Genomic DNA, 14,559 nt, shown 5'->3' on the forward strand with positions numbered 1-14,559 from the left:
TCTTGTCAAAACTACAAGCGCTGACTGTATTTAATCCCACGGCTCACTGTTGAAGGTGCTTTGAACCTTACTGAATGTCTGCAAAATGAGAAAAATCGTATTTCTCTACTCCTTCTGTAGAGGTTATATAATGTTCATATACTTACTAATTATGTTGGTCATGGAGGGAGGACATCACAGAAACACAACAAATAAAGAAATACAGATCATATGGGATTTCATTTTCTAAGGCAACTAAAGCATATTCTGTTAAGTTATTTGGCAGGAACTGCCTGATCCCTCCTCCCACTGCACTTAATACGGTAAAATAAAAAAAAATATCATGAAAATGCACTTCCCCCCAGAAAAGGGGAGGGGAAAGAAGGATAAATGTGGGTAGATTTATGAAAGTAAGGCATAATGCAGGATATTTTCCAGAGGGAAAAATTATGGTCTCCTACAGAAATCTCCATTTGGAGACGAGGAACCTCAGCAGACATGCAATTTATAAAACTGGCATAATTAAGAACAATTTTTCAGTGCAAGGACAGTTCGTTCTAAATATCCTAACCCCTAGGAACAGTTTCTTAGATATTATCGTGCCTTCCTTCTTAGAACACTTTGCAAGTTAAGACATGTACTTCATGTCAAATACTTCACGGAATTATAGCCCAGCACATAAGGAAAATAATAAAATTTTATGCCTCCAGAATTATTCACAACATGGAACTCCTGCTGCGAAAACTTGTTATAGATCAGAAATGTTCTACATCCTCTTTCTTTTGAATTATGTTCAAAGAGATGTTGAATTTTAATAGCGTTATGTGAAAGAGCTGAGTGAAATCTCACTGAAGCTGCTGGACCAAATCATCACCTTTCATTGAAGATAAATATAAGAAACAAGCAAACTCTTTTATGGAGCCTGATAACTGAAATTACAGAAGTTATCATCAAAAATGAGAGAAACGTGAAGCATATGGACCCATGAGTTTCTCTAGAAACTGATATGCTTAATGCAGAGAGAGAGGCATTAATCAAGGCAAGATGATTAATCCAGATAAGCAGCAAAATTGTGTACAAGGAATAAAGAAACCACCAGCACAGCTCGACAGACTAGCATTGTGATCCTGGTAGAAGAAAAGCTGAAAGAGAGGTTGAGGGTAAAACACTGAGTGAATGAGGTTTGGAAAAAAGGAGTTATTGCCTGTTATTTGATTCTGTCTTTGTTCAAGGAAATAAAACTCTGTACTTTCTTTGTAAATAAAATGGAAGTATATCAAAGCAAAACCCTATCCTGAGGATGAATTCTCTATCCAGCTGAGAAGAAAACAGCCCACAGACTTGGTAAATTGTTTAACTGCTCAGGTAAAAATGGATTAATACCATGTGAGGGGAGGCATCCAGTTTTCAAGAAAGGGAATCGTGAGATGGAATTCCCACTGAACCAAAATAGAATCAATGAAGAAGGTATCTCTCAGAAATAGTAATTGGTAAAAAGAGATAAAAACAAGACCAGATGAAATTAAAAGAAGACTTAAATCAGCTGGAGGCTTTTCGAAATTAATTAAAATAGTAGCTGGAAAATTTCCAGAGCGGTCTAAGAGATGACATGCAGGCAGAGACGAAATCTCTGCTTGAGCCGCAAACACAGAGTATCCAGATAGATTAGGAAGCCCTGTGGCAAAACAGATCAATGAGATGACTGACAACACAACTCCTGCAGGCTAGAAAGTTTTCAAAGAAATAGGTAAGCCAGGAAAGTTGGAGCTAACTTGGCACTTGGTGGCTTACACAAGCTATGCCAAGAATCCAAGGAGCTGGAAAGTAAACTGGAGGCACACAGACAACTGTGGAAGTCTGATGCTTGGAAGGTGGTCTTATGCCACTAGAAAAGCCAGAGGAAGACTCTCTCCTGTCTTATCATTATTACGTTCACAACACATAGAAGTTTGAACACCATTTGAAAATGACCAATGCACAGGAGTTTGGACTATCTCCACCTGAAAGACTGCAACTTTGAAAGAAAACATTTCATCAAGCTGATATCTCTCAGGTCAACATGACAACCCAAACGAACAGGAAGGTGTACAGAAAATGCTAAGTCTAATAACTAGCTCTAGTGGCTTAAGTTAGATGGTACTGAAGAACAACACCTGCTCTTCTTCCTCCCCTTACCAAGTATTACACCTTCTTCTTCCAAGAAGTGGTCCCTAATAAGATCATTGAAACTGGTCTCCCTCCAGTTCCATAGTGGCACTTGGCATGTATCTGCTAAACAGGATAAGCCTGGATAAAGCATCATCAATGTTTTATGAGAAAGCTTTGCCCAGTTTGGGAAAGAGAAGACACTGAGCTGACCATGACCTTTGTTCAGATCTGGACAACTTGAAAACAACAAATGCGAATTTGATTGCTAAGTGTCTAAATAGCACTTGCACAAAAATATTGGGCACTGGATCAACGTAACAGGTTTTAGAGTGGCTTGCCAATAAAACTAGGAAGAAAAGATTACCCAAAACTAAATCATCTGTTTGGTCTTAAATAGAGATAATGGATGGGACCATATGATCATGTAGATGACAGACATGAAGAGCAGCAGGCACTGCAGAGCAGTCTTAGAGCTCAGAAACCGAGTTCCTTTTGGAAGAAGCTTCCTCCAGATGTAGCCTTCTCCCCAGCCAACAGGCATTTGGTCTACTGGACCACTGAGTAGTTGGTCTAAAGTAAAACCTACCAGGTATGCACTGTGACACACTACAAACCCACTCCTAGTGTGCCACACTGCTTGCTAATGTAGACATGGTCACTGACGAGTGGAAGAACCTATGCAAGTTTAAGGGAAACGATGTTTAGAAACCACGTCTCTGGAGTTTGGGCATGATATCTAGAGTCAGGACAAATCAGGAGTTTGGAGTTCTTTATGGGTATCCGCTGTGTTGTAAATGCCAAGACAGTTTTCTTACACTTTCAAGTAAAACAAATGCATTGTAGACAAGTCTTTTGTAGAAATCAGCTTGAAATGCCTGCAAGAGGGGAAACAATTATAACAGTTTCTTGCTGGGGTAGCCATTCAGCCAAGATAAAATGGAGGGGCTGATGTCCACCATGCAATCAAGCTCTAGGGAATCTTAGCAGCTAAGTCTGTGCAAAACCAGGAAGCAATATATCTACTAAATACTGCCATGGAAGGCAATGTCAGGCTCCAAGAGTTTCTGTTGGACTTGCTAAAGCATGACATTGTGCATTTAGACAAGGAACAGCAGAATAGTCCCAGGTCTCTCTGGAGTTAATCACTCTTCTCACTATCAGTCAGAAAACTGCCTCGCTGAGCACACAAAAGGGAAAAAAAGCAACACAGTTGAGCAACAGCTGGTATTAAGTAGATGAGGCAGAAGAAGGAGAACCACTGAGAAGATGTATCAGGAATGAATAAGCCAATCTTTCAACAATCCCTGGTGGCAGCACCATAGTCTGTATAAACTTCAGAAAACTGCACTCAGGTAAACAGAGGATTCTGCCTTGAGTAAGTAAATACTCTGTTTTCTGTTTTAAGTTTGGGTTTCCCATGCTTTACCTTAAAATAATTACTATTAGGTGAAAAATGGATACAAACTTTGCTCCTGCAGCCAGATATAAACTGTAACAGCTTCAAGCCACGGCTTTGGATTCTACAGTGGACCTACTGCATTTCAGCAGTTATGGATGCAGTGCTCTTTAAGGGGTTAATCTCTCTTGGCCTGTTTATTAGACCTGCTTGATACCCTAGGCCATATAAAAAGCTTAGGACAGGAAGCAGCACATGTGATCTGTAGGAAGTTCAAGTTTAAGAGAAAAGGGTGATGGACCAATCTGACATAGGCAGATTAAGATAACTATAAGAAAAAAACTTTCCCGTGGAACCTAACACAAGAAACAATAACAATATTGCATCAAAAATGGACACATAGCCACACTTGAGCAGAAGCTGAACTATGGTTGCCAGTTGGTTTCCGTGGAGATGTTTACAGCAAATCTGATGGGGAGATGGAGCGAACTTTCACTGACGGATAACTGGGAGGAGAAAGAGCTAAAAAGCACAGAAGGAAAGCGAACAAAAGTGATGACTCTCCAATCACAAACAGTATGAAGAAAGAAAGTCAAGAAAGAGACCTTTTGAGTATGAAGAAGATTGGACCATAGAACAAAGAAATCATGTTTCAGTTCTAGTCTCTGTGTCTGTGTAAACAGGTAGGCTAACTGTTCAAACTGGAATGGGAGAAGCATATATCACTCATATGAATATACCTTCCATACTATATTGGTATCATTAAGTTCTGACTTCTGCATCAGCAGCAATGCTTATATAAAGAGGGTTCTTTAAAAACAAGAATATATATTTTTTTCAGCGTGTAAAGGTGCAGTAACAGGGAAAAATATACAAAGTATAAACATACAAATATGCAAAAATATACAATTAAAAAACCCTGGGCCTTAGGAATCGTAAAATATCATCACAGAACAGCTAACATGGCATTTGATTTTGCATGTTTAACTTAAGAAACACATTTTCATATATCATGACTGTTATAAGGAGCCCACCTGACAAGAGAAAAAAGATCAGTCTTCTCAATTGTGCCTAATTACCAAACAGTGAAGACAATAATCACACGTTACTTGAAAATTTAAGCCGGATCAACAGCTCAACTTGCTTCATGCAGAAAGCATTTGCTCTGCACTTCTGAAAACCAGTCCCAAAATATCTCAGACCGAGCATTTAAATAAATATCCAGGTATCCAAAATCAAACAAACTTTTTGAAAACATCCTGATTGCTCATCAGAAACAGTAGGAAATTCTGACACGGAAGGTACCTTCGACAGGGATCAGTGAACACTTTATAATCATAGAACAAGTAACGCAGAAGAAGAGAGATGATGATTTCAATCCATGCAAGCTCCTACAATGCAATGGCACTTATGAAACTTTACAAGAGACATTATTTATCTTCAGAACAAATGCTTCTAAGTTTATAAGGCAAAAATAAAAACATAGGTTCACGGTGATAAATAGGCCCCTGTTGGTCTCCTCCCCAAATAGCTTCAGTAAGCTTTCAGGCACACTTGTAGAGTTAGAAAGGGAATATTTAACGCAGCCTGTTCATCATACAACCACACACACCTAGCCTGGCAGTGTGTGCACATCGAAATCAGAGCTGCACAAGCACATAAAAAAACTGCATGCAAGGTAACCTCATATTTGTGCATCAGTAACTACTGCCTTTAGCCCCAGTCCTGCCGAAAATGATGCACCTGCTCAACTTTATGCAGTAAGATCTTAACATGTAACTCAGCTATCTGTGATAGGGAAAATACATATGAGTTTAAGCATTCTGGGGAACCAGAACATGTGAAAAGTAGGTTTCAATGGAAAGATTCATGGCACATAGTGTTAGGTCCTTTTTGATCTGGAGAGTGACAATGAATTCTGGCTACACTCTTAAGAAGGTCAAGTCCTCTGAAAATCATCCAGTCCTTGGCAGCAATTTAATTACAGAGACCTGGCACTAAAATATGAATAATTTGGCCTGAGGTTTTCAATGTAATTTCCAGATCAACTATTCTTTAGCAGGGCTTGTCAAATATATAAATGGCTTGAATATCCATGTACTACTAGATTTTAAAAAGACATTTAAACTAAGTTTTTTCTATCTGTTGTGACCCAAGCACAATATATTTTTATACTCTTTACATTTCGAGAAGCACAGGAAAACAGTTTATTTGTAACATAATTAATTTTTCAAAGAGATGTTCAACTTACCTGCCAGAAGTCAGCAACAGTAGCAGGGAGAGGACCCTGGGTGGCAATGTATGCAGGGTTTCGGGGGTCATGGTCCATCTGGAATAAGGAAAGAGAAAGACTGGATTTATTTAAAAGAAAATCCCTTGCTGTGTTACAGACAGAAAGTATGTGAGGGCGGAAACAAGGGACTTCCTAAAGGACTGTCACGTCCCTTCATCCTTCATTGGCAAGCAAAGAATTTTATTTCTATTTATAAGTTCAGTGGAGAACTTTTTCACAAAACACGGATGCTACCAGATGAATAACAGCACTGATGAGCAATGTCCCGTGTCCTCTCTGCAGCTTAAGATCATATATGGTGGTTGATAAAGGCATTTATCTGAGATCAGTACTTGTGGTTTCATAGCAACCTAGAAGTCATTTGAAACATTTTTCTACACTAAGTGTTAAGAATGCTCCACACAACTAAATACATTCTCCATTTCGACTGTGCCAGTCAAGGGCACATGTAACTAAAAACCAGCAAAAATGGGGAACAAATTCGAATTCTGCCTTTTTCTGGTTAGCTGGTTTATCTAAATGCATGGATTTGGCCTCAACAGAGGAAGTTCTGCTTAAAGACCTTAATTATTACATTTAATTCAAGGAGCAGAAAATTCACTGAGCAGAAAAAATAAAGAATCTAAGAAACAAAGCTATCAAGAGTAAATAGGATTAGTGTGTTACAATGAATGTTTTCAAACCGATGGGTGGTTTTCTTGGTTCTAAGTCTTAGGACCTATTCTGCTGAAAAAGAAGATCTGCTGATAGGATTAAAAACCAAACAAACTCATTCTGAACTGGGCAAGACAAAACTTTGAACGCAGAGAAGAGACCCAGTTCTGCTCTCAGATGTGTGGGTGTGACTCAGTGACGCTGAAGTTGGTGAGAGTTAACTTCTATCCATGTAGCTGAAGACAGAATTCGTCTCAATACATGATTCTGTTCTATAAGTAAAGATCTGAATAAGAATGAATGTGAGTCACATTTGCATTAACAGGGATCTACTGAATTTATTCATAGCCTACCAAAATTTTCAGTGATGGTACATGTCAGCGTAAAAGAAGGCACCTCATAATTATGTGAAACATAAAAGAGGGAAGAACCATAAAAGAACAGATGTAAGTTATTCTAACAGAACAACAATATGATGAATGTTGCAGAAAGGAAGAGAACACTTTTATGTTTCTAATTTTCTGATGTATAATTAAACCGGACTTAGTATAAAAATTCTCCATGACAACACAACACAGGTAAAATGAAGTCACTGAATCCATTTAGAATAAAAGCTGACTTCTGATTCATCATCCATAGTTATAAAAAATCTTGACCAGAATGCCTATAATACCATCAATTTATTCTGGGCTTCATTGAGATGCTTCTCTTATCAGCAAACATCTCTTCACAACAAGCAATTTCTCACAACAAATTTCAACCTTGCTTTCTTTGCCTTTTGACAAAAGCAATTCTGATGGCAAGACATTTACTACTGTGCGTAGTACAGACTAGGGTAAAAATCAGCTTTCTTCAGAAAGCATTACTAGCAAAAAAACTTTAGGAAACGTTTGAAAATGGGCAACTTGTTTTTTGTTTTTGCAAGAACTGAGGCACTGAACTAAACAGGGCTGAAAACAGCAGCAAGTGTGATTAAGCAAAGTCAGACTTTCTTTGTTTCATTATGGTTGAAATAATCTCTGTTGTTTCAGTTTGAATCCCACAGAGATCTATAGGATTCAATCATGTGTTTAAAAGTTTTCCTGTGCTGGAACTAAAAATCTTAGCTTAGAAAATTCAACCTTCACCAAGAAGGACTTGCTACTCCCAGTAGAAGCTGTTGTAGGCTGCAATCACTTGAAAATGATGTCACTTGTCTAACAGGCAAGAGCCTGATTTGAAAATGTAATTGACAGTAAATAAACCAAACTTTAGAAAAATAATAATTTACTTTGCATTTCTTCTTAAACTAAATTCTTTTGTATGTATACATGCCAGAAAACAAAGGCAGAAGAAATCAAGGATGATGCAAATAGCACTGTCATGGAGGAAGCTCTTCTCAACATTCAACTCATAAAATAGGAATAGGCCAATCTTGGCATTTCAGCATTAATCAACCTCTGTCACAAAGGTGCTGTTGGAACGTGGAAAACATTACAATGAGTGCAGAGTAGTGAAGTGTATCAGCAGTTTAACCATAATTCTAAAGACAATTACAATTATTACATTCCAAGCACATTGTGTTGCACAGAAAACAATTATGAGCAGAAACTCGTCTTGCTTGGAGCGAATGAAAGATGGCAGAAAGCGCTATCATCCTATTAAATGATCTTTAACTGAACAAAAATAAGAGCAAAGCTTTAACTAATTAAATGAAATTCCTGGTTTCATCAATTTTCTATTATATTTACTGTTTTAAAGGCCACGTATTCCAAGAAAACTGTGAAAAATCACCACTCTGGTCACACTGAATTTAACCTCAATAGGTGACTGCAAGGGACAGTTCTCGAATGTTTTTGTTATGATTTTTTTTTATTCTCTCAAGGTCACCAAGAACACCAAGGGCAACTTAATCTATCAAAGTTAACAAAAGTTTGAATAAAGAAATAAAGTCAGCAATGGGTTCTGAACTAACTAATCAAGGATCAAGTGAAAAGCTTTTTTTTTGTGTCAGTAGTCATTATCTTCCTTCAAGGATCCCTCAGTCACTTCATGAAAATAAAACAGAAAATGTATTCTCCAGAGGAATAGAGAACAGCAGGCTCTGTACTATCAAGTATTAAAACAAAAATCGACTGTTTGCTAATATTTCACATCGGAACAAGCTTCAGAAATCACGCTAACAGTAACTGGTCAAAAAGAACAAGATTTTTCGCTCTAAATCCCCATCAAAGCACAAAGTTCACAAGGCTTACATCAGAACTGGATCGAATAGGCATTTTTGGAAAGAAAAACTGCAGTTATTACAACTGTTCTCCTGTGGCAGAATTCTTATTTTCTGCTGCAGTACAACAAAGGCAAGACTGGTGATAATGTTTCAATCTATTTTTCCATGATTTTGTATTAGGGCAAGAAAAAGATCAAGGATTACTATAACTGACCATTGAATACTGTGGTGATTTTCATCACTGCCAATATCAAAAGCAAATAAAAACAAAAAGGAGGAGCTTTCAGATTTAATGCTGGAAAAAAAACCCAAAACAACTTTAGTGGCATGACTGTGTTTTTCTTCAGGGCATTGTAATATAAATTGACTTAGAGTATCCGCACGTAGGAAAATATATAAAGAACATGTTACCATTATTAGCTGTGCATTTGTTAAATTACGATCAGGCCACAATTCCACCTTTGCTTTACTTTAGTTTTCCTTCATGAGTTCTACTATCCAGTTGCCTTAACTTAGGACTTTGCAAGGATTCCCTGAAGAACTCTGAATTTTGTCCAGTTTTTAGATAGAGATTGTGCTGCTGCCTGATTTCACTGATAATGCTGATGAAATACACCAACATTGATATATTATAGGAGTAAATCCTCAAATTTATTGTATTTCCACTTGAGAGTGGTACATACAGATTCTTGTTAAGTAGTCTTTTAAAACTGTAAACTGAAGTAAAAGTATCAATGGGCATCAATGACTGTTTTGAAAACTCGTGTAAATGATCCACTGATTCACTCGTGCCCTCTAGCTTGCCTCTCAGCCTGTCAGACCCTTACTTTCCACGCAGAAAAGTACTGGGTGAGATGCAGTCTCAGTCACACCACATCTACCTTGATCTAAATCCTCTGAGCCCAGTCAAAATATTCCTAAATCACTGAGATCAGAATGATATCCAGTAAAGAACAAATACGACAGAAGAAAGTTGAACTCTGATTAACACCTTAAAAAACCTGTATGGATTCAAGCTACTGTGTAGTTTCCAGATTTAATGTGATTATAATACAAATAAAATCTACTTCCATGCATATATTTATTACACAGAGTATACACAGTCTCTAAAAGTAAAATAGTGTATTTGTTTTTGTAAAAGAAGGCACATCCAGCAAATGCAGATGAACTTTGTAATCACATTCATCTCAGCATTAAAATTAAAAAGGCAGACTAGTCCTTAAAATCATGTTTGAATTAAAATTTAAACCAATTTTTAAATCCTTCCTTTAAAACCCCTAATGGCATGAAAGAAGTAAATCTGGTTGTGAATGCCATTATGAATTTCAGAGTCTATTCTTGGTGATAAAATTTGTATGCTGTGTTTGAACAAACTCTCATGCTAATGACATTCCTCAGTCTGGTGTCTTCAATAATAAGCAAACTGAGTTTTTAAACGTAGTTGATGGGATTTTTTCTCTCTCAGACACCCTATGAGGAAAAACAGAATTCCCATTTACTTTCATGACCTCTGATTTAAAAGCAAAGATTGCACATTATTTACTACTGGATGATTTTCCCGAAATTTAATGAGGACTAAGTACAAATATGACAGATGTAATTATCACAGTTTTATTCTGCACAGTCAGGGTCTTCTTGTGCTGTAATTGCAAGCCTTTCATTCAGCTGCCGATAGCAGAGTTATTATCATAGTACTTTATGTTATTTCAGAAAGGAGGGAAACAGATTTCTACCTCGCTTTTACCCTGCAAATTTATCCTTAGGCCTCATTTTGCCTGGCATCATGCTACAGTGAAATTAAAGACCTACAGGAAGAACTCAGACGAAATCTTTTCTGAGTCTGTTCACCCACTCCCAGCCATGAGGCCATCAATCTAACCCCAGTTTTCACAACATATTGGAGGGAAAGAAGGTCTTGAGAGGGGGTAACATTTTTTAAAAAGAAGAAACATGTGGGCAGGTGGCCAGCTTATTGTCTAGCACAGGGATTTTTTTTTTTTTTTTTTGTACAATGTACTGCTGCACTCATTTAGACTTAAGTTAAGGTTGAGTGAGCCCCAGCTGGAGACTGGAGCACTGACACAGAAGCTGGAGATACCCAACGACATGTACACGACTGGAAGCCTCCCTTTCCAAAGCTCAAATATAATTACTTTATTTGACACTCTTCCCCCACCAGACAGCTCACACGCGCTGGGAGGAAAAAGCCTCTTCCAGTCAGTTCAGCCTGTACTGATCCTGTGCTCTTAATGCCCATCTTGCAGCTCACTAAAATGCTCACTCCTAACCCAAGCGCTGCAAGGCGCAAATGCACCAGGAACATCACTGTATTGACATGATAATTACTGAGGTTATTTAAGTTGAAAGGCAGCAGTCTGAAGGAAAGAAACGGTAGGATTTTTGCAAGAGCGAATAAAAGCAGACTTACTGGTACTCCACATCCACTGTGCGCTTACAAAGGTGTGGATTAAATGTGTTTCTGCTAACAGAAAAGATCTCAAATAAACAGCAGCAGTAATAGCACGTATGTCCAGCTCGGGCCGCAATGGCTGTACAGCCACAGTAAATACCGCAGAATCAAGTGCCCAATGTAATACTCCAGTAGGCTTCCAAGGTGGGGAGAACAGACACTGACTATCTCTGCCACTCCTATATTCTACCTCACCATAGAAAACTACACCAGATTAACAAATATGTTTACACTAAGCTGAAGATATTAGTTTATTTCAAAATGAAACAGTGTGCAGAGAATCCTTCCACACTACAGGCTTGCAAAGTAGTCATCTTCTCCTACCAACTTCCCACTGCATCATCTTCAGGAAACACACGTCTTATCTACTGCTTTCAAAATAACAAAATGACTATTGACTTAGTGAAACTAACTCACAAAAACATCTGCAGCATCTCCTTCCTTGGAATAGCAGGTCATCTACACAAATGTGGGCTGTGGTGTTCCCTCCCACACAGTAGGGTCCCTGTTCTACCACGAAGAAAAGGAACTCAAGAGTTTTTCATGGCTATGCAAGACACTGGCTGCTTGTCTCAATCCAATGAGACACTTGCACAACCTACTTATCTCTCATCATAGAAATGCTTCTCTAAGAGACACAGAGATAACCATAAGAATTCTTGCTTTATCAGTGTGACTTGATTCATTGAGTAAAACTCAAGTTTGGGATAGCTATAAAAAGAAATATCTTCTAACGCTGCAGAAGAAAACACCCTTGTTAAGTGCTGAATGGAAAGGCAAGATTACAACCCCCTGTAAAACCATGAGAGTTAAAGCCGTGGAAGCAGAGATCCTCTGCCTCTATTAGCTTCAGGCATCCTGACAAAGCAAATCTCTTCACAGTTATATCAACGTCTTGTTCCTGTCTCTCCACCCCCAACACTATTTCATCTAACATTTTTCAGTGTAATTAAGGGAATAGATATACTATAATCCAGAATTACAGTTGCAACAGGTATATACACACATGCAAGAATTCACCCCTTCCCCAACCAAATCTGTCTGCGAAAAACAGTTGTGTTTACCCAGACTTTTAGGCACATTGCAGAAGCCTATCTTGGTTACTCAGTAGAAACACAGCATCTGTCTTGCTGCCACCACTGATCCTGGCTTCGCACTGTCTACAGACACTCTTAACTCCTCTTTTGCACCATACTGTAGTCATGAGAATTACAACCAAGCTCTTACAGGAACGCAGTATCTCATTTCCAGTTGACACCTCCCACAAAATCTCTCAATTTCTACTATCAGATTAAGGCTTATCCAAACTTAACTCCCTGAAGACAGATAAACAGAGCACCAAAGCCCTGCAGCTGGACCTCTGTGCCTGACTTTACAAGCAGGACATGTATTCCTTGGAGCACCAAGTTACTCTGATCTCCTGATCCTGGGGCCAGCTAGAACTTGGTCTAGTCAGATAAATTAGAGATTGGTTTAATCAGATACATACTTAAAAGTAGTTCAAAAAAACTGCTCTAATCTGTGTGCATCTATCCTGTCCTCTAAAATGGCACTGTTAACCCCTGAAGCATGCAGGGGCTTTGGGTTCCCCTCTACCCGAAGCCAAAGACAAAACCATTCTGAAGATGTTTCTTGGGTTCTGTGTATTTTTTAGCTGTTTGAATAAAACATTTTTGTATATTCAGGGAAATTAAGCTTTTGAACTCTGCTGAAAGTAACAAAAACAAAGCTCAGAGAACAGTTTCTACATAGTTGTGGGGTGTTTTGAGAAAAAAAAAGTATTGTCAACAACATTGGAAGGAAGCAGCGTATAATTTCATGCTGTTGCAAATTGTCATCTGCCTTGCCCACACAAAGTAATTTAACTGGGGTAGTGATAGTCCCTAGGAAAAAGTAATGGCATACACAGCCCACTGCAGTGAGATCTAATTCTCCATCCCAAGATCTTTATAGTAGTTTCCTTATAGTAATTTTTTAGTGCCTTATTAATGTGAATAAGAACCATGAGCAAAAGTGACTCCAATACTAGCAATCTCACAGAGGTCAAGGACACAAATGATTTCTTCCCCCTTCAGATGGATACCATGACACTTCCACTGAGATGCTACGACAGGGCAATGCTACTGGCTCTATCATACCTGTTTTGTGTCTAAAAATAGGGATCTTTTCTCCCATCATCTTTCACAGCCAAGAAAGGATTCATATTCAGCTTACATAGGGTGAGAAAGGAGAGCTGGGCCCCACTGAAGATGCAAAAATTGGACTGACCTCTTCCGCAGTTTGAATGAATATATAATTGGTAAGAGGTCCCACTGTTGCTTTCAAAAAAAAAGCTAGCTATTTTGGGGTGAGCTACAGAAACACCAAACTACACGTTGGTAGGGCAACAGAAGAAGGGAGGTAAGAGCAAATGTCACTTCCTGATGCAGGAGTTCAGAAGCCTGTGGAGCTCAGCTCTCCACACCTACGGAAACCATTCCTTTTATGACTGCAGCTAGTAGGACAAAGCAAAAAAGAACAAGCAAGTTTTACTTTCTCAGAGAAGGAAAAGCTTTGCTAAGGATATATCATTGAATTTTATAATCCATAAGTTAGTAATATCAAGTACAGAAAACTTGACAGTTTCCAAATTCCAAGGTAGAACAAAAACTATTTAGTGGCTTTGTTTTCTTAGTACATAAACTTCAAGGGTATTGCATAAACATGTAGAAGATTTCAATTTGAAAAGACAGTCTGAGACACCAGGGTTGTGAGGTTCTCACGACCTGAGGTTGCACGACCTAAGCAGCTGAGGTGCCTCAAGTTAGTATATTTTAGTAAAAGGAAAGACAAGGAGTGACTATTTGGATTATTTCTCACAGGTTACCATACTTACAATTGGGCTAGCATTGATGTAGTCTGAATTGTCGTGGCTATTTTCACCTTTCAAACATATCCTGGAATGATCATCTGCAAAAGAGAAAAGAAGAGAAGAAACTTTCTACATTACTATTTTACACATTTTAAGTTAAAAAATTCAAAGTCAGATTAATGTGCATTTCAAGACAGGTAAACACTAAATATCAGAAAGGATATTCCCTCCCAACTCGCCACCTAACATAGCCTTGACACAGCCACAGTGTCACAGCCTAACCCAGGAATGAAGCATTAAGATATTTCAGAGGCTGAGTACCAGAAAGCATGTCTTCAGGAGATGCACCGTAATGTGCTACAACCTCTCACAGGTAAAAGAAGAATCTCTACTGCTCAAGGAGTTTAAGATTTAAACTAGGCAAATCCCTAGAAAAAAAGTAGTACTATAGAAAACATTCCTGTGTTTGCAGGGCCATGGAAGAAGTAAGATGATGGACTTTGTCCATCTGGCTTCTGTACCAAATGAACAACAGAACACTGAAGTAAAGTTGAGAGCTGCG

General features: G+C 38.4%; 1 protein-coding gene across 1 annotated transcript in view; it reads right to left on the minus strand.

Annotated features, from left to right (window-relative positions):
* The window catches only part of LOC104277962 (receptor-type tyrosine-protein phosphatase N2-like), a gene marked incomplete at its 5' end in the record, with an annotated part of 82,443 nt that overhangs the window by 37,891 nt on the left and 29,993 nt on the right, over positions 1–14,559 (minus strand). The window contains 2 exons of the mRNA XM_009874784.1: positions 5,775–5,852; positions 14,022–14,095. Coding sequence (XP_009873086.1) covers positions 5,775–5,852; positions 14,022–14,095 — 152 coding nt within the window. The remainder of the gene's footprint in view (positions 1–5,774; positions 5,853–14,021; positions 14,096–14,559) is intronic.

Source organism: Apaloderma vittatum, unplaced genomic scaffold (genome assembly GCF_000703405.1).
Source record: "Apaloderma vittatum isolate BGI_N311 unplaced genomic scaffold, ASM70340v1 scaffold14098, whole genome shotgun sequence".
NCBI classification, from domain to species: Eukaryota; Metazoa; Chordata; class Aves; order Trogoniformes; family Trogonidae; genus Apaloderma; species Apaloderma vittatum.